The following is a 21,028-nucleotide window of genomic DNA, read 5'->3' as shown; positions in this document are numbered from 1 at the left end:
TTATTTGAATGGTTATCGTGGAGTCTCTATAGAGGAAACATTAGACTGAAGTGCTGTATTTTGGTGAGAGATAGAACCCATATCTTTGAGTGTGTCTATTGTATATTTCTGGTCATTGCAGATTCTTGGCTTGCAGTATTGGTAGGCCAAATCAGCTGTAGCATGGTAGTTGGAGTGTCATATGAGGACTATGGAGACCCCTCCTGCTATTTGTTCAGTGTCATAAAATGACTGTGGTGGTACATCAAGGAGATGGAGTGTAACTTCAAATTTGCAGTATTACATGGCATTTGCATAACATCATCCTTATGGCATTGTGCAAACAAATACACTGCCAAATACACATGTACATTTGCATGTATACTGTGATTCAAAGACGTCATGCATGTATATCTATATACATACACAGGGAGCATCAATGTGCAGATCACATTCACTTATAACGGCACAATATAGTTAATACTGCTTCCATAACCTTGAACTGAACACTTGCTTGTGTTTGAGAAACCAATAGAATTTTGACCATTTACTTAACTTTTTGGGAGAAAGCATGACACAAAATACAATAAATAAATGGACAGAGAAGCATCTTCCATGTGTTGTACGCATAGATCCTTTTGTTTGGGGATTGCTTTTCTGTGAAAAGTGGGTTGACTCTCTTTTTAGAGTTCTCTCAACTGTTGGAGATTGCTTACAACATAATGTTTGTTCTGAAATGATGAGTGGATGCTTGTGTGATTCTTCAGTCATTTTGTCTCATTTTATGGATAGACTAGAAAGGGGTCCAGTTGACTTTCTAGTGGCCCTTTTATGTTTTTCCATGTCGGTGGGATGGTAGATTAATTCCAGGTTTTAGTCTGATGGTTAAAGGAGCTATGCAAGGTGCTGAACCTTTCCTATAATTTTCCCTTAATAGCCTATAATCTGGCTTCACTACTCCACTGACATAAAAGCCGATGGCTATCTAGTATTTCCACTTATTCTTATCGGGATGGGGATGATTTAAGAAAAGAAGGCAGAATAGCTGCTTTTGATTGTAAGCAATAAGATTACTTTCTTTGAATGCACTTTTTTGATTTGCACAAGACCCACATTCCATTTCTAAAATGGATTCATTGATTCAACCAAAAAGGTAGGTGGAATATCATGATAAGCTATCATTTGTGCCAACTATTGATTAAACCACAGATTGCATGGCTAACAGTGCAACCGAACCCCATTTCTGTCTTGTTTCTCTCCCTCACCTTTTTTAAAAATTGACATGGCCCACAAGGGTGACCCTATGAACTTCTATTTTAGAGTGGGAAACTGAGGAAATAAGCTCAGGATAGACCAGTCATGGGCAAACTTTGGTCCTCCCGGTGTTTTGGATTTCAACTCCCACCGGCTGTTAGGAATTGTGGGAGTTGAAATCCAAAGCACTTGGAGGGCTGAAGTTTGCTCATGTCTGGGATAGGCATAGTTGCAGATTGAAGTATAAGCCATAATTCAAATAAACCCATGTTCAAAAGCCAGTCACAAACCACATATTTAGGTTATTCTGTGTTCTGTGTATTCTGCTAAGCAAATTATTAGGCTATTAATAGAGACAGCTTTCAACATAAGTACATGAGTTATCAGTAGCTTGTACCATAATTTGTTGCGAGATCTAAAGGTGTAGCTAATCATAGTCAAATTATAGGTAAGGCATTTTTTTGGTATAAATTAACAATATTTGTTTGTTTAAATCATTTATCTACTGCGAGTCCACCCACTTGAGCCCTCATAGCAATGCACAACCTTTATTTGACTCTGACCAGTGTCATATCCATATTTTATATTATCCAAATCCTTAAAAAGCAAAATCAAAGCATAGCGTTCCAATGCAGTTTTTTTTCCTAACCAGATCGCCAGCCACCAAGATCAAGGGTTCTGCCGCCGTAACTAAACGGAGGAAGATCCATGAATCGGTGCCTCCCATCAGGTAGAGGTTCTTGGCATCTTTTACTCTTATTCCTTAGTGATGGGACTTGAGGGAGAGAGGAGATGGAAAGGCCAGTCCTGCTGCCACCTGGACCCTTGGCAACCTTCCTTAGTGCTTGCAACCGAAGCATGGGCATGCTTGGAAGAACCAGGAGGCCAGAAAAATGTTGGATGTGGCCTGACAGATGCTTAATTTTGGGTGCCTGCCCTGACTTCTCTGCTGCCAAGAGATGCTTTACATTTTAGAAACAATCTGGCAAAGGAAATCCAATTGCAGTCATGCTCAAACGCAATGCTGGAGATTCTGGGCAGCAGCGGGGGAAGGAGGATAGATGGCTGTGTTTTGAAACTTGTTGCTATTTTGGAATTGGTCTGGCAAGCTTTTATATGACTGTTTCTGTGAAGTCTGGTTACATCACTGTCTACAGAGCTGGATCCAAGTGACAATAGCAAAGATTTTCTCAGTGTGAGGAACTGGATGTTTCTGCAGCATGGTATGACCAACACCAAATGATGGATGTAGAATGAACAAGGCTTGAGTTTTGGGCCCCATATATACTGCCTAACAGTGCAGTTTCATAATAAAGTTAAACGGCATTGGACTGGATTATATGAGTCTATTTTATTTATTTATTTCCCATATTTGTATCCCGCCCTTCTCACCCCGAAGGGCCTCACAACTGGCAACAATTCAATGCCCAATATACAATTCCAAAATTAACAATTACAATTAAAATCAAAAATTAACCATAGATTAATTAAAACAACAGTTAAAATCATGCAAGTTCCATAGTGAAGACTAGGATAGGTCCATTAGTCCATCACCTTAAAAATTCTCAGTTATTGCACTGCTATAGTTATTGCTTAAATGTTGGTCTCATAACCATGTTTTAAGTTTTTTCTAAAAGACAGGATGGAGGGGGCTGTTCTGATTTCATTGGGGAGGGAGTTCTGCAGGCTAAAGCCAGTACTTTTTTTAACCATATGTTTTATATTTTTATATTGTTTTGTTTTAATTGGATTTTCATTGCTATGTTTCAATTATGTGTAGGCATTGAATTGTTGCCAATTGTGTACGCCGCCCTGAGTCCCTTCGGGTAAGGAGGGTGGGATATAAATGTTGGAAATAAATAAATAAATAAATACTTTGAATTGTGCTCGGTAGCAAACTGGCAGCCAGTGAAACTGACATAAAAGGAGTGTTGTATGCTCCCTGTATGCTGCTCTGGTGAGCAGTCTGGCTGCTGCCCGTTGGACTATTTGAAGCTTCCGAACAGTCTTCAAAGACAACTCCATGTAGCGTGCATTGCAGTAATCTATTTGTAATAAGAGTCCACACTGCCATATGGGGCTGTTAATAATAATAATAATAATAATAATAATAATAATAATAATAATAATAATAATAATAATAACTTTATTTTTATACCCCTCCCCATCTCCCTGAAGGGTCTCGGGGCAGCTTACATGGGGCCTGGCCTGATAAAACAAACAAATAACAATAACAAAGCAATAATACAATTATCCCAGTAAAAAATATCATTTATGCATTGTTTTGATATTGTTTTGTATGGGCATCAAATTGCTGCCATTTCTGTAACCTGCCCTGAGTCCCTTCGGGTGAGAAGGGCGGGATATAAATGTGAGAAATAAAATAATAAATAAGATACCCAGGAAGCTTGGTGGAGATGGTGGGAGGGGGTCTGGGTCATGCTGAATGCTGATGATTGCCGGAGACACCATGGCGTTGGGCCTTTATGTTAGATTCCCCAACAATGCTAACAAACCGCTGCTCTGGGTCATTTTTAAACATTCAAAACGGTAGTCCCCAGTGGGAGCAAGCCTAAAGCTAGAGTCCTGTTGAGCCAAAGAGATGTGTAAAATTGTACAGCAGGATAGCAGAACAGCCTAAAGAAAGAGCCGCAGCTTTCCCAAATCTAAAAATAGATTCAAAGGCTTGTGCAAATAATAAGGACTTCAGTGCCAGGCAAGCCTCCCTGAGGAGCAAGTTTCACAGATAGGGCACCGCTGTTAAAAAGAGAGAGAGCGAGAGAGTGAAGGAGGTTCTTTCTTGTCTTTTCCTCTGCCTTCTATTTCCCAAAGAAGGAGGACATTCTGGTCCAGCCCTCCTTCATGTGACAGGCTCCTTAAAGTGGGCAAGAAGAGTGGATGATGGTCCATTTAAAATAACAACAGCAATAGAGCTGCTGGCGATAATCATCTTGTCAGTTTTATACTGTGATATTTTTGGAAGGTTTTAGGCATTTCATAAGAAAGTATTCACAGACTGCAAATTTGCCCTGGAAATCCTTGACGTTGGAAGATTTGCAGTGGCCTTTGATTGTTCCCCAGTGAGACACACCTGCGATTCAGATGTCTCTAGGAAGCAATAGTTTTTCTATTTGGATACACAATGGCCCATTTTGTGATATACACACTGTCTTTGGTCAAGGAGGTTTGGGTTGTGAAGTTTTGCAAAATCCTTAAATAAAAATGATGAGTGGGATGAATGTGCCTGGTACAGGCAGAGACCTTGGGGTAAAAAGCCACCATCTGTCTTGCATTGTTAGTCCGGCTCTGTAGGTCTGTTTCTAGCCTGTGGAGTAATAAGAGCACGGAAGGCATTTTGATGTTCTGCACCTGCCTAGGTGAGTTTGTGTCTCCTTTGAACATTTGGCACCGTAAGCAGTGATGCCATTCAAACACATGCTCAGAACAGGAGCTCTGTTTGAATATCGGTCTATTCTCTGAAATGCTGATTTAGGAAGTCTCATCTGTTGTCCTTCAAATATTTTGAACTTTAATGAAAGTTGTGGCCAATGTGAAAGTGGAAAAAGATACTCAGGTTGTGTCCTGTTTTTTTAAAACCACCCACAACATAGTTGCAAACATGGAGCTATGAAAGGTGCGTCTACACTGTGCAATGAATACAGTTTGACACCATTAACTGTTCAGTTCTGTGGAATCATGGATGTTGTAGTTTTATGAGGTTTTTGCCTTCTCTTCCAAAGAGAGTTGGCGCCTCACCAAACTATAGTTCTTAGGATTCCATAGCATTGGCCCATGGCTGTTAAATTGGTATCACACTACATTCATTCTACAGTGTAGACCAGGCACGGGCAAACTTTGGCCCTCTGGGTGTTTTGGACTTCAACTCCCACAATTCTTAACAGCCTCAGGCCCCTTTCTTCTGCTTAAGTGGCTGAGGGAGAAAAGGAAGGGACCCGAGGTTGTTAGGAATTGTGGGAGTTGAAGTCCAAAACACCTGGAGGGCCAAAGTTTGCCCATGCCTGGTGTAGATGCACTCTATGTTATTATTGCAGGCATGTAAAGGTGAATTGCAATGATGCACAATTTATTTATTTATTTATTTATTTACAGTGTTTATATTCCGCCCTTCTCACCCCGAAAGGGACTCAGGGCAGATTACAATGAACACATATATGGCAAACATTCAATGCCAACAGACAAACAACATACAGTATAGACAGACACAGAGGCATTTAACATTTTTTTTCCAGCTTCACTATTCCGGCCACAGGGGGAGCTGTTGCTTCACTGTCCACTAGTGGCTGTGCTTCCTCATTCCTTTCCTCGTGTTTTGCTGGCAGTTTTATGATGTTGTAAATTAGTTAAATTAGGCTCCCTCATAAAGCGTACCTAAATTTCCCTACTTGACAGATGCAACTGTCTTTCGGGGCTCCATAGGTCAACAGCAAGCCGGGCTATTTAATAGTCGGGGGCTTAACCCGACCCGGGCTTCGAACTCATGACCTCTCGGTCAGTAGTGATTTATTGCAGCTGGTTACTAGCCAGCTGCGCCACAGCCTGGCCCAATGTTTTCATTTTCACAGGGAGTCACAGCCAATCTTGTATGTTCCTTTCTGAAACAACTACAGTAGAGTCTCGCTTATCCAACCTTCGCTTATCCAACATTCTGTATTATCCAACGCAGCCTGCCTTTTAGCAGTCAATGTTTTCAATATATCGTGATATTTTGGTGCTAAATTCGTAAATACAGTAATTACTACATAACATTACCATGTATTGAACTGCTTTTTTCTGTCAATTTGTTGTAAAACATGATGCTTTGGTGCTTAATTTGTAAAATAATAATGTAATTTGATGTTTAATAGGCTTTTCCTTAATCCCTCCTTAATATCCAACATTTTTCACTTATCCAACGTTCTGCTGGCCCGTTTATATTGGATAAGCGAGACTCTACTGTATGTTCAAATATCCATTGGGTATTTGGGTATCTTATATTATCTGCATATGTACTTTAATTGAGAGGTTGGATACTTGTGGGTTTCTCATAAAAGCTGAAGCTGATGGGACTTGAAATTCAGAAACATCTGAAGGGCTACAGATCACCCCTCTGCCTGTAAAATGTGAAAGAGAAGATCCCAGGAACATGGGAATTCTGTAAATTTCTGGGCAGTTATATATTCACCAATATATATTTGCTATATTTCGCCATTTGGATAAATTGTTCAACCTCCTTACATGCTGATTATCCTTTTGTCTGGAATTCTGAAATCCAATATATTCCAAAATTGCCCACATGGATGGCTGAGATAGCCGACTGCCCCTTTTCTTTCTGGTGGCACAATGTACACAAACTTTGTTCCAGGTACAAAATTGTTCAGAATAATAATAATAATAATAATAATAATAATAATAATAATAATAATATCCCATCACCATCTCACCAAAAGGACTCATAGCAGCTTACCAGGCACTCCAGGGTGCACAGATAAAGGTAAAAACAGTATAAAAGTATAAAACAAGCCACACAAAATTATAACAACAACCCCCATCAATATGATGTATAAGGTGTATATTGTGTGTAATGTATATATGGCACACACATTTATTTACTTATTTATTTACAGTATTTATATTCCGCCCTTCTCACCCCGAAGGGGACTCAGGGCGGATCACATTATGTACATATAAGGCAAACATTCAATGCCCATAAACACATCGAACAGAGACAGACAGACAGACGCAGAGGCAATTTAACCTTCTCCTGAGGGGATGTTCAATTCTGGCCACAGGGGGCAGCTGCTGCTTCATCATCCACTCTGATGTCACTTCCTCACTTCCTCATTCCAACGTTGTAAATTAGTTAAACTTGCCTCCCCACCTTTTTTAATAAGTGGTACCTTATTTCCTACTTGATAGATGCAACTATCTTTCGGGTTGCTAGGTCAGCAACGAGCAGGGGCTATATTTTATTTTCAATTGACGGGTGCTCACCCCGCCACGGGCTGGCCTCGAACTCATGACCTCATGATCAGAGTGATTTATTGCAGCAGCTGCTTTTATGTTTGTTTAAAATTGGGTCCCATCTCCAAGATATCTCATTATATACATATATGCAACTACAAGAATTCTAAAATTTGATAAAACCCTTACTCGAAATCCAAAAGACTTCTGGCGCTAGGTATTCGACATGCGGGATACTCAACCTGTATGAGGCAATTGCTGTTAAACCTCATAATTCATTAAAAAAGATCCCCTTTAATCTTCTTCCTTAATGTACAGAGAGCTGAAGAATATCCATAACATGCTCTGTGCGTACATATATAAATCATTTTGGAAGCTCCGGAAGCTTTCAGAAATAATGTACCATACATATCGGTTCTGTCTGTTGTATTTCAACTCCAGTGTAAGGCTTTCTAAACCCATGCACATCTGGCAAAGGGAAGCAAATGGAAATCCTGCCGTATATATTGGTCATCAGACTAATCGCATTAAGCGGAATCCTCTAGTATTCAGGAAAGGACCATAAGGCTGCCCCTCTGACACTACTGTGCCAGTCTCTGACCTGAAATCCACTTCTGTAACAAGTAATCTGTAATCCTTGAAATCCTCGGGCAGTTTCTTTAGGGGGAAACACATCAAGAATCAGCATCTGGAAAAGTCCTGTTTCACAGTGCTATTCCCAACTCCATTGCAGCCCTATATTTGAGATTGTAATCTTTGCATCTCAATCAAGAGATAAAAGCGGAATAATAATAATAATAATTTTGGAAACAATAGACATTGACAAAATTACGATCTGCCAACTGCAAAAGGCCACCCTACTGGGATCTGAGCGCATCATCCGAAAATACATCACAGAGTCCTAAACACTTGGGAAGTGTTCAACTTGTGATTTTGTGATATGAAATCCAGCATATCTATCTTGTTTGCTGTGTCATATAATGTTGCTGTGTCAATAATAATAATAAGTGGCCCAGGATAAAATGCTCTGCCCTTTGCACATACCTCTTGGCTTTTATAGGATACAAATGTCTGTTGTATTGCAAGAATGAATATTTTTTTAAAGGGTTTCTCCCTATTGGGTGAGATTGTGTCAACTTTTGCATATTTTTCAACATTTCCACAATTTGTGCAAGAAATTTGTCATGGTCAAGAAACTGCATTTTTGTGCAGGAAACAGTGTTGTTTGCACATATCACACCTCCCACACACATTAATTTTAAACAAAAAATAGATATGTTTGTGAAAATCTTGCTGCTGCACATCATTTTCCTGACAGGAATTTCTTCTCCATCTTGTCAAAGATGATAAAAATTACATGTACAGTTGGCCCTCCTTATTTGTAGTTTTCACTTTTGCAGATCTGATAATTTACAGATTTGATTATATTTGTTTTCTCTGGGAAACTCAAGGTATCCTAAAGTGATTCTGTGGTCAACATCTGCCATAGAATTACACTGGAGGACTTAGGCTCCACCTAGACTGACCATTTAATGCAGTTTCAAATTAGTATCGAAGACAGTAGTTTGCTGTGCAAATGATTACATAGGAAATCCTAGAACCAGTTTGAAGTCCAGATGGTGGACACAAACCACAGAGCTTTGATGCAACTTTCTTTTGTGTATTTCTTTTGTGTGTTTTTGTGGGAGTTTGTTGTCTGGCTGCTGCAGTATGAAGCTAGCTTTGAACTGCATTAAATGTTCAGTTATAGATAGGTTTTTAAAGATGTTAATGTGGAATTTGTGTATTGATAGTGTTTAAATGCAATTTGTGCCATGCTTGTATTGCAACTGATTACATCATCCAGAATGTACCATAGTGTGGAAAGAGTTAATTGCCAAGAAGCTATGATGACCTTGATGTGTGGCTGGAACTAGGGAGTATCCAGACACAAGTGTTTGTGCATAGCGATTGCGTCAGTTCAGTTGAGTTCTGTCTGCCTAGAGTTCATGTCAAGTTCTGTTGGAGAACAGAACAGTCCTGTGTCCGTCTGTTGTCTGAAAGTCTGTTTGTGTTGATTACTGCTGCATACAGTAAAACTACAGTTTTACCAACGTCTCTGAGTGTTCCACTGCTTCCACTGCTTCCATCCAACTACTGCTCCGCTGCAAATACTCTGACAAAAGATTCCTAGGAAGAACTTCTTTGTAGGTCATCCAGTATGATTCTGTGATCAGGCAGATGTTGACCACAGGGTCACACTGGTGGACAGACATTTCTAGAGAGGTGTTTTCTCAGGTTTAAGTATAGTGTATTTTTATTTGCAATTTCCCCACTTTTGGAGGGTTCTCACACCCTTAACTTCAGTTAATATAGAGAGCTGACGGTATTCCTTACATTAATAGTGACTTCTCATTGTATGTTCTCATGGTGTGAACATATCTATTAGGCTTGTGCCTTTGGGGAAAACCCTCCCCCTTTTTGTGCCCTGGCTTTCGTTGGGGGCCCTGATCCATTTTTTGGAGTGTCCTGAAATCGGGAGGGTAGATATATGTTTTCTGGTTGGGACCCCAAAAATCAGACCATTATGGGGGGGGGGGGCTTCCCACCCATTTGCTGCTCTTTCCTTCACACTTTAAGGAGGCTTCAGTTTGAGCAGGTTTTTATGTGGGGAGGGGCTTCCTGTTTCGTGCTCCCGAAGAAACAGAAGACACGAAATAAACAGTAGAAACAGTAGGAACGAATTTCATGCACATGTCTAATATTTGCATGGTCATCCTCTTCTTGCACTTTGGAAAACTGACTTGAATGCCCAGAATACCAGAACCATGACACCTAAAACAAATTGAACAAAAGCTTATTTGTAATTCTCCAAAATTGTTCACAAGGGTGGTTGGGATCATAACATCTTTGCTTTCTGATGGTTCAGTGTGAAAAATCTTTATGTCATACACAAATTTTTAAAAATGCCATGTAAAAAGTTACTTCCAGATTATGTGTATAATGGGTATACAAAATCTAAATGAATGTCATGTTTGCTTAGACAAATAAATGTAATGTTTGCTTAATGCCATGTTTGCATAAAGAGATATATTGGAGATGGGACCCTAGTCTAAACAAACGTGACATTCATTTAGGTTTCATATCTACAAATACAGGTACTGTATTCAAAATAACATTTTTTACAACTCCAAATTTGGAAACCCTTCTAGTTTCAAGCATTCTGGATAAAGGATACTCAGCCTGTATATTTAATTATCACATAGAATGGCTAACAATGAAAACAAATGAAGAAAATCTCAGTTTACAAAAGTCAATAGTAGTTGACAAAAAGGCAATTATTATCAATATATGAGAAAGAAAAGCACATAAAACCAATTCATGACTACAAGAAAAGCCTTGATGAAGCATGCTAATGAGCCCCCTTGAAAACCTATTGACATATTAATGGATTCCTTGGAAGTCAATGAGAACTGAGCAGTGAAATCTCATAAATGATGAGGATTTATTTTAACAATCTACTGAGTATCAATTTGACTGAGTTAAATGTGTTGTATTACATCGAAACCAAATGCCATAGTCTCCAATCCTATTGAAATCAGTGGGATTTAGAAATGTATCTCTACTGTATGTGCCACGAATCCCATTAAAGGCCAAGACTATTTTAGAAGCTGAGATACAGGAAACAAAATCCCCAGCCTTTGGAGCAAGTTGCATTAAATATCAAGTGAGTTTATGGTTTGGGTGAAAAATGGCTCATTTTTTAGTTGTCAGAAAGAAGGTAATGTCCCTATAATGAGATTATCTTTATGAAGGAGAAAAACGCAGTTGAAAAAGGGAAGCCTAAAGTAAAATGTTCTGAAGCAATTGTATCCTGTGGATATGTTTGCAAAAGAGTATACGTTGGAAAAAGAATCCTGTTGTTAGTGACCTATTTTTCACAGTATACTGAGCTGAAGCTTCTTCCTGTTCATTATGCCATAAAAATGAAATGCAGCTTTGGAAACTGAGCATAAGCCTTAGAGGTATATTTGATAGAGACGTTGGGGTGGGCCTTCTTGGTGGCTGCTCCTTGGTTTTTAGAAATCTTGGTTTTTGGATGGCTTCCTCTCTGTTTATTCTTTTGCTTGCAGCCAAATATCTTTCTATCCAAATTGCCTTTTGGTAATTCTCTGGCTGCTGAGGATAGGAATAAGGGTACTATAATTGTTTATTGATATATTATATTGGGTTGTTGTGCATTTTCCAGGCTGTATGGCCATGTTACAGAAGCATTCTCTCCTGATGTTTTGCCCACATCTATGGCAGTATATTATGGATAAATTATTTGAGAATACAGAAATACTGGACCACTCTAATAACTATCATGTCAGACTACACAGAGAAGCCATTGAAATCCACAAGCAAGTGGACAATTTCAACAGAAAGGAGGAAACCATGAAAATGAACAGAATCTGGCTACCAGTATTAAAAAACGCTAAAATCAGAACAGTAAATAAAGAACAACACTTTGAAAACAGAGGAATTACAGACATGAATCAATCAGGGGCAGCTAACACCTCCAAACAAAGGATTCCCCCAGGCAGGAATGAAGCTTGCAAGGCCATTAATGATAAGTAAGGTGATTAATTACTCACACTGGCCTCCAACAGACAAGAGTTCTTTTTCCCATCCTGGACCTTCCACAGATATATAAACCTCCCTTGCTTGGTTTTCCAATATACCTCACAACCTTTGAGGATGCTCGCCATAGATGTGGATGAAACGTCAGGAGAGACTGCTTCTGGAACATGGCCATACAACCCAGTGATTTCAGCCATGAAAGCCTTCAACAACACATTGCTTTCATATTATTTCTAATTTGATTGTGGCTTAAATGATAATTTATATCATTTTCATTGGGGACCACATCAGCCTTGAGATTCCCTTCAAAGGGCCATTGAATCCATGAACGGAATATCTGTGGATACCGAGGACCAATTGTAATTTTTAATATAGTTGTCGGTGCTTTTTGGTTTTTACCCAGTTTGGGTCCACAGATGTTACTGAATTATATCTCTCATCACTTTTGATGATCTGTCATGCAAACTGTGGATAATGGGAATTGCAACCCAACAGCACTGGTGGCTCTGAAGTTGGGGAAACTTTAAAGGGCATTTTAAAGTCAGACATCATATCCACAAGCCTGGTATGTAAATTTAAGCCCCACTATATTGACTAAACAGAACAAATTGCAGCCTTCCAGATGTTATTGTATCACAACACCCATCATCTCTAGTCATGATATCTGTTCTAATGACGAGGAATACAGGAGTTGGAGTTCAGAATTCTGATGGATAATCTACTGGTGCCAAGAGAAGAGTTCTCTCAGATTTTTTAAAAGAAAGAAACACAACCTACAAACTATCTACAGACCCACGAAGAAAATCCAACAAATGCTACATTCAGCAAAGGACAAGAGGGATCCTCTCACCTCTGCAGGAATCTACCATATATCATTCAGCTGTGGACAGGTTTAGTAGGGACCACCAAACGCAGCAGCATTGCCCAGACACAAATCAAGGAACATGAAAGGCACTCCTACTAATTCAACCAGAGAAATCAGCCATAGCTGAGCACTTGATGAACCAACCTGGACACAGCGTATTATTTGAGAACACAGAAATGCTGGACCACTTGAACCACCACCATGTCAGACTGCACAGAGAAGCCATTGAAAACCACAAGCATGTGGACAATTTCAATGAAAAGGAGAAACCCATGAAAATGAACAAAACCTGGCTACCAGTATTAAAAAACCCCTCTAAAATCAGGACAGTTACTAAAGAACAACACTGAAAACATGGGAATTCCAGACAGGAAACAATCAGGGCCTGCTAACACCTCCCAACAAAGGATTCCCCCAGGCAGGACGCAGCTGGGCTTTGAGGCTGCAAGGCTATTCAATGCTAATCAAGCTGGCCAATTGCCTCAGGCAGACATGAGTTATTTCTCCCACTCTGAACATTCTACCGATATATAAATCCCACTTGCTTAGTTTCCAACAGACTTCACAACCTCTTAGGATGCCTACCATAGATGTGGGTAAAACGTCAGGAGAGAATGTTTCTGGAACATGGAACATGGCCATACATCCTGTAAAATTCACAGCAACCCATGAAAGCCTTCCACAACACATTATATAAAAAAAGAATTTACGATTTACATATGTGGTTTGTCCACTTTTCTGGGGACCCTCTGGCTCTAATCCCTGCATAATTTGGAAATAATACCTGCTCCTTAATGGTAAGTTTATATATATGTCATAGCCTTTTATGGTTCATTGCTGGTACTATACGTTTTTTGTAATATTTCTATATAAAATTAGTATAATTGCTTGTTTGGGGTGGTAATTTGAGCTACCAATACTGTGTTGTTAAAAAAACAGCTGAGTTCAGTCTACTTTCAGACTCAACTCATGAATCTTGAAGTGTTTTAAAAAATCCCTTCATTTCTGTATGGCCACCCTGGAGGCAGGGTAAGTCGATTTTATAAAATCCTGAGTTTTTAATGCTCATCATATGAGCTGCTTTTGGAGAACCCTTTGTTAAGCTGTATCTTACCTATTTGGTGCCTTGCATATTAAATTGTGGAAGCATAAGGCAGGTTGTCAATATTTTGGACAAATGGCTTTGCTGTCAAGATTTCCGCTCCCTTTGTTTCCTTGTTTTAAAAAGTCATTCTGATGAAGAGAGCTAAGCTGACAACTGTACCTGGCACAAAATAAGCTGGTGCCAATCAAAATGTTTAAAAAACAAAAAAACAAAAAAACAAAAACAAAACAGCATCTTGACTTTATATCCCAACACAACCTCTGATGGAAGCTTTCTTTTTGTTTGTTTGTTAAAATGAATGCAAAAGGATGTAGATAATTGGGTCAGACTGAATATGTTGATAAGCTTTTGAACCATATAGAACTTCAGTTATCACATTTGTAAGCATCTTAACAGTGGAAGGTCGTGGCTTTCTTGTCAGTTTGGGGCAGTGAATCTTCTTCGGAATTTTGTCCAAATTTAATTATTCCACTGATATGGAGATTACCAGTTGTGATTCTGTCGTACCTGGAGATGTGAAAACCCAGAAAAAAAAGGGGGGGGGGAAATAATGACTCCCATTTTGTTTCCCATTCATGTATGTATGAGGTTCTAGATTGTGGATGAGCAACTGGTGGTCCTCTTTGTATTGTCAGATCCAGACTCCTATGAGACCCACCCAGCAAAGTCAAAAGGGGAGAGGGGATAAGAGGTCTCCTGTAGCATTTAGAGCAGGCATGGGTCAACTTCAGCCATTCAAGTGTTTTAGACTTCAATTCCCATGTCACGAATGCCAGGCAGAGGTGAACCAAAACAAATACGCAGCTTGTGTCAAACGGTTTAATTAAAGCAGCACTTACTGTTTTCATAGTCCACATACAAAACATAAAGGTAGCACTCAGCCACACAGAATATAAAATAAAGACTGATAGCAAATACCAATGCAGGTTCACACAAACACCTTAGTCAAATGTTCAGTCCAGTAGTCAAATGTATTAAGGATTGTAGATGATGTTAAATAGTTCTTACGTCCACCTGTGAACCAAAGTCACCCTGCAGGGTAATGATGTGCCATTCAGCTTTGTAAAACAATTAACAGGAACTTTACTGACTTCAAAATGATCAAACAGAGCAATAATATTTACAATAGTCTCTGTGATTGCTTACAGAGACAGTAGGAATAAATAGTCCTATTAATGTCCATACAATTGCCTCGGTGCCTTAAAAACAACAGGGCCACTGAGAGCAGGCAGCCATCTTTTCTCCTAGTTCTATATCAGTCAGTTCTGACTCTCTCTATAAGGTAAACCTGCTCAAACCGGTTCCCTAGTAGCATGGCAGAGAAATTGACCAATCAGATTCCTAGCTGTTCGCAGGCTCAGCCAATCAGCTTCTTACACACACTTTTCCAGTTAACCCATCCATAATGATGTCTTTACAGACTTCAACAAAACACCAAGAGTTCAATAATTAGTCCAAGGATTCAGTCTATATCATAGTTAATAGCTAGCCCAGAGATTCAAGGTTCCAAGACTTCAGGAGACAGGTCATGATATCAAAAATCCACAAACGTGAGGGAAAAATCAATAGAATCCACAGCCACACAGAACAAATACTTTTTACTCAAAGATCAGTCTCCAGGCTAGCTCCTTATATCCAGTAAAACCCAGCTGCAAACTATATCTTGTATGCATTCACCCTTAATGGCTTTCACCTGTAACTCTTACAGATTACTTAGCCTTTTAGAACTAAGACTTATGTTAACTCCTTTCATCACCAACTGCTAGACCTGACACCACCAACTACCATCAGCTGTGGAACATGATAAGTAACAGCGGGCAGGCTGTTAGGAATTGTGGGAGTTGAAGTCCAAAACATCTGGAGGGCCAAAGTTTGCCCATACCTGATTTAGAGAAACACAGATTCTTTATGTCTAGATTAGATAAATCTATTTGTTTAAATCCAACTGCAAGTCCTAACTTGACCACAACAACTGTTCACCTAAATATGTAGGAATGTGGGAGAGACACTTACAGCCCCCCTTCATGCTATTCTTCAAGGGAGATTGAAGCAGCAACAGTGATAACATCTTTCTGCTTGAGGAATCCGCAAGCATCTGGTGGCAGCACTGGGGGAAGGGAGCCTTAAGGAAGAGACGGAGCAGCGAGAGAGCAGTCCGAGAGAGAAGAAACTGCTTTGTAACCCACTCAAGCTTTTGTCATGTGTGAAACCATCTACGTGGACCACTTATGTCATTTCAGACTGGTATTGAGGAAAGTGGTTTCTCTGTGCAAATGATTACACTGGAAATCTTGGAACCAATTTGAGGCCCAGGTGGTGATTACACAAACTACACAGTACTGATACACATTCTTTCATGTGCTTTCATAGGTGATTGTTGTTTAGCCATCACAGTTTGTTTGTTTGTTTGTTTGTTTATTTATTTACAGTAATTATATTCCGCCCTTCTCACCCCGAAAGGGACTCAGGGCGGATTACCATGAACACATATATGGCAAACATTCAATGTCAACAGACAAACAACATATATAGATAGACACAGAGGCATTTAAGATTTTTTTCCAGCTTCACGATTCCGGCCACAGGGGGAGCTGTGGCTTCACTGTTCACTGGTGGCTGTACTTCCTCATTCCTTTCCTCCTGTTTTGCTGGCAGTTTTTATGATGTTGTAAATTAGTTAAATTACCATGACCTTGTAGCACCTTAACTTCCTTCTTGTTTACAAGTTACACTCAGTGCACTTTGCCCAGCTCATTTTTTGTTTTTATTGCTGTGTTTCTGAAGTGTTTTATAATGATTGTCATTTTTAATGCCTTTTAAATTTATTTGTGTGTTTTTGTATTTGATATTATTGTATGTTGGTTTTATATCTGTAAGCCGCCCCGAGTCCCTCTGGGGAGATGGTGGCGGGGTACAAAAATAAAATTATTATTATTATTATTATTATTATTATTATTATTATTATTATTATTATTAAATTAGCCTCCCGCATAAAGCGTACCTAAATTTCCCTACTTGACAGCTGCAACTGTCTTTCGGGGCTGCATAGGTCAACAGCAAGCCAGGCTATTTAATGGTTGGGGGCTTAACCCGACCCTGGCTTCGAACTCATGACCTCTCGGTCAGTAGTGATTTATTGCAGCTGGTTACTAGCCAGCTGCGCCGCAGCCCGGCCCGGCCGGTTTGAAGTTATCACTAACTTCAAACTGCATTAACTGGCCAGTGTAGATGGGGCCAGAGAGGGCAAAGGTATGATGTGCTGCTCTCTTGGAGGGAAACAAAAACCATTTCTGGAATTCACTTAGGCCTCTTCTACACTGCCATATAAAATCCAGATTATCTGCTTTGAACTAATTTATATAGCAGTGTAGACTCATTTAATCCAGTTCAAAGCAGATAATCTGGGTTCAGATCCTGGTATAGAGAGCTGTGTAGTTCCAGCCATAAAGATATAAGCATGAGTATGCCAGCAGAAAAATCCACCACTGTTCAGTGCATGTATTCTGCTAATAACAATGGAAGTGGAGTTGCATAGACAGCACGCTCATCTGTGCCTTGTCTTTGCAAGTTGTGCTTTGTGATTGTGCATCCTATACTTGGCATTTTGCTTGAGCATTCAATACTTTCCATAGTAGTTTGTGCATCATGCATTGTGCATGGCAAAATGGCACCCAGTTGTTGACATGTGTTGCACAGTGTTGCTATTCTGCATGGGGATTGTGTAATGCTGTCTGCCATAGAATTTAGTAACATACAGGTATTTATGCTGTGCTAAAGAGATTGTGGATGAAGACCAGTGTGTGTTGTACAAATGGGCAGAAGGAGAGGAGTTCAAAAGTTTAAAGGGCAACTGATACTCCTGTCCTAAACACACAGTAGTCCAAGCAATAGAACATAAAGGTATAATAAGTGTCAGGTAGGATCATAGAAAGTGGTCTCAACAATGGTCAGCCAGTTGCCTGTGGAAAGTGTTCCAACAGGACATGAATGCAAGTGCATCTTCAATCTTATGCTCCCCAGTAACATAAACAGAGACATATTGCCTCTGAGATTGTGTGTGTGTGTGTATTGACTAGATGCAGTGAGGGCCAAACTTTTGTAGATTCATTAAATGCAGTGTTAAAGCTGTTCCATTTGGCAGTTCTTATCATGTCTTATGGTATTTAATTCTATAGTTGAAGTATAAGATTGCAATTTAACTATATATTCAGTTTTTTGCTGCAGTTTCTCTATGTGCATGTGTGTTGTCTTAGTGAATGATCTTCTCTGAAAAACATCCCATTGCACCATGTGGTTTCCTGGGGCCGTGGTGGCACAATGGGTTAAACCCTTTTGTTGACCTGAATGTTGAAGGTTTAAATCTGCGAGACAGGGTGAACTCCCATCTGTCAGCCCTAGCTTCCCATGCAGGGACATGAGAGAAGTCCCCAAAAAGGATGATAACACATCTGGGCGTCTCCTGGGCAACGTCTTTGTAGACGGCCGATTCTCTCACACCAGAAGCGACTTGTCTCAATTTGCTTCTGACCTCATTTTAAAAAGTGGTTTCCTTACCTGTATTTTGAAGTGACATCATGAAAGGAACATTGTTACCTTCTCAATTTGCTGTGTGTGCACATTAGGCCATTGGCTTGGAAACAAATGTTTCTGATTTAATACAACCCTTTGGAGAGGAATTAAGCCAATTCTCTGAGTCCCACAGAGTAATCTGTGTAACATCAGGGTAGGTTGCCATGCAAATGTACAAAACAGCTGTAAGGTTTGCATGTGTTTCATGACAAAATAAGGAAGACTTATGGGAATTTTTGACCTACTGAGGAAAAAAGCAAAGTTTTGAGAAAGAGGCAAGTTTGTTTTCTGCTGCTCTAGAGACCAGAACACGGATGGCCATCTGCCAAGAGTGCTTTGATTGAATGTTCCTGATAGCAATGGGTTAGACTGGATGGCCTCTGTGGTCCCTTCCAACTGCATGATTCAATGATCTATGATATTAAAACAGTGACTCCAAACACATCCCAAACAAAGTTGCATGTTAAAGCACGAGTACATCCCATGCGTCATCTTTTTTAAGCTTAATTGCACTCCTGGAAAGCTTTCAAGACTACAACTTGGCCTAAAAATAAGGTTCACACTCTCCCACACTCTTTGAAGTGCCGCAGCAGTGTTTTTCCCAGGCAAATCTAGTTTTCCTGGCAGCGGATTTTGGCGGTTGAAAAAACAGGCAAGGTCCCACATACAACCTGTGTGTCATACATTGCTCACCCCTAATTTAAGGTGATGAGAGAATTTAAGAGAACTCTGTCAGTGGTGGCACATCTGTGATCATGCATTTGCTGAAGAATCACTGAATAAGATGCGTTACCCAGGTGTGGTTAAATAAGTCTTACTTTTCATGCATCAAGACAAGGAATGATAGACTGTTTCTTTCACATAACCTTGGACCGTTTATTCATACATGACAGTGTTCCAGTTTTCATATCCATATTCATCCGGTGATTACTGTTACATCAACTAATGACATACATGTAGTGTTGAGGTTGGGGGAAAAACTCTCACAGATTAAAAATCATTTTTGATACAGCTTAACCCCCAAAGACAGGTAGGTTACCAGCAACAAAGACCACTTAGTTTATTTCTATTACTAATTTCCATATTGGGCTAGTGGGGTTTCCACTGGGGATGAGGATAGACATGGAATGGTTAAGTTTTGTCTACCCAGATTGACCCAGATTGAAAGGGGGGGGGGTATCTAGGATTAAATGTTTTAACAATCTCCTAATGTGGCCACACGCCACAAAATTAACGTAATGTGTAGCTAAGCCCTTAAATAGGAGGAAAGCCATGCATTTGTTGTGATTACTTGTTGTGATTTTCTGCCTAACGGTGCTACACACAAAAGGAAATTCTGATTGTTGTAGTTTGCCACACAGAGAACAGAAACAGCTTCAGAGACTGGAAATTCTGCTTCTCTTCAGCTGTCTAATCGATGGAGGAGAATTGCAACTTTTCTAAGCTATGTTGTATATGTAAATGCTAAAAGGTGTGGAAGGGCTCAGGCCGTTTGACCAGAGGCAGACTAATCCATTTGGAGAAGTTTAGCCTTCCTTTTCAGCATAACATTGGCAGAGTAAAACACAACTTATTGCCCAAGGTATAAGATAGCTTGCTTTTTAAAAGGAGAGACAGGCAGAGTTAAGCTTAGCCCAGTGATTGATCATAGCACCCCCTTAAAAGCATGCAAAGGAATATACATTCAGTATGCCAGAAAACAAAAGACTCCACATCAATTGGTTGATGTAATTAAAACAGTTTACTCATGAAAACTTGTGTAAAAGGGATCACACAGGTACATCTTAACTTCATTGGAGATAATCAAAAAGGTATAATCCAAAGATAGATAGAAGAGGTAGATTTAGCTTGAGTGCAGGCCTAAAAAAAGATCAGGCCACGCGGCATCCAAGCTACATCACTAGAATAGTTGACTTCTGGAACCAAAGTAAACAATGAACAGACTAACATGAACTAACACTAACTGGGAAACAAAAGGAGCACATCTCTTTTATAACCTTTGATTGCAAAGGACTGTGTACATGACTTTCAGCATGGCCACTTTCGAGAAGATGCCCATAGCCCCATGCAAAAGTGAACAAGAAAGAAGTGAGGTAAAGACAGAAAACATGGATACAACAGAACCATTTCAATGTGCATGCAAGATTGGGTTTCCCAAGAAACTAAACCTACCCAGCTCCCTAAGCTGTTTCTCATAGGGCTTGGCTTCCCAACCTTGGATCATTTTGGTCATCCTCTTCTGGACGCTTTCTTTCTTGTCTATATCTTTCTTGAATTGTGCTCATAACTGCATTGCATGGCAGGGACAGGATACAGCTTTTGGTGTCCTTTGGATAACAATGTGATTTCCCGATCCCTCTAAATTGCCCTGGCCTGCCTCAAATGCAATGTTAATGAAATCTCTATGCATCTGTACACATTCGGAATTCAAGTGATACAGATACATCAGAGAACCAGACCTGAACTTTGATCCTGGAAGCAAATGTTAGGACCATGGTAACCTGTACTCAGTATCCTGCTTTTGTAAGTTCGGTTCCAGCCCTCTTTTAATGTCTGAAGCTGCGGGAATATCTTAAAGAGATTCACAGGCCGGTTGAATCTATTAATAACCACTGCTCACTTTTAAAAAATCTATCTCAGGATACACTAAGTGATCTGCCTCCTTTGGAAATTATTGATTCTTTTGTCACCGT

The 21,028-nt window shown here is 39.8% G+C and overlaps 1 protein-coding gene across 5 annotated transcripts in view; it reads left to right on the top strand.

The window, feature by feature from the left end:
* ccdc85a (coiled-coil domain containing 85A) overlaps positions 1-21,028 on the top strand; it is a 179,331-nt gene that overhangs the window by 29,114 nt on the left and 129,189 nt on the right. For 2 of the 5 annotated variants that reach the window (XM_062970326.1, XM_062970333.1), the window contains exon 3: positions 1,886-1,963. The exons of the other annotated variants lie outside the window; for them this stretch is intronic. In XM_062970326.1, the coding sequence (XP_062826396.1) occupies positions 1,886-1,923 (38 nt within the window). In that variant the 3' untranslated portion in view covers positions 1,924-1,963. The remainder of the gene's footprint in view (positions 1-1,885; positions 1,964-21,028) is intronic. 5 annotated transcript variants of the gene reach the window in all.

This window comes from Anolis carolinensis, chromosome 1 (assembly GCF_035594765.1).
Source record: "Anolis carolinensis isolate JA03-04 chromosome 1, rAnoCar3.1.pri, whole genome shotgun sequence".
NCBI classification, from domain to species: Eukaryota; Metazoa; Chordata; class Lepidosauria; order Squamata; family Dactyloidae; genus Anolis; species Anolis carolinensis.
The sequence above is the reverse complement of the archived record's forward strand: the minus strand, read 5'-3'. Positions and strand labels throughout refer to the sequence as shown.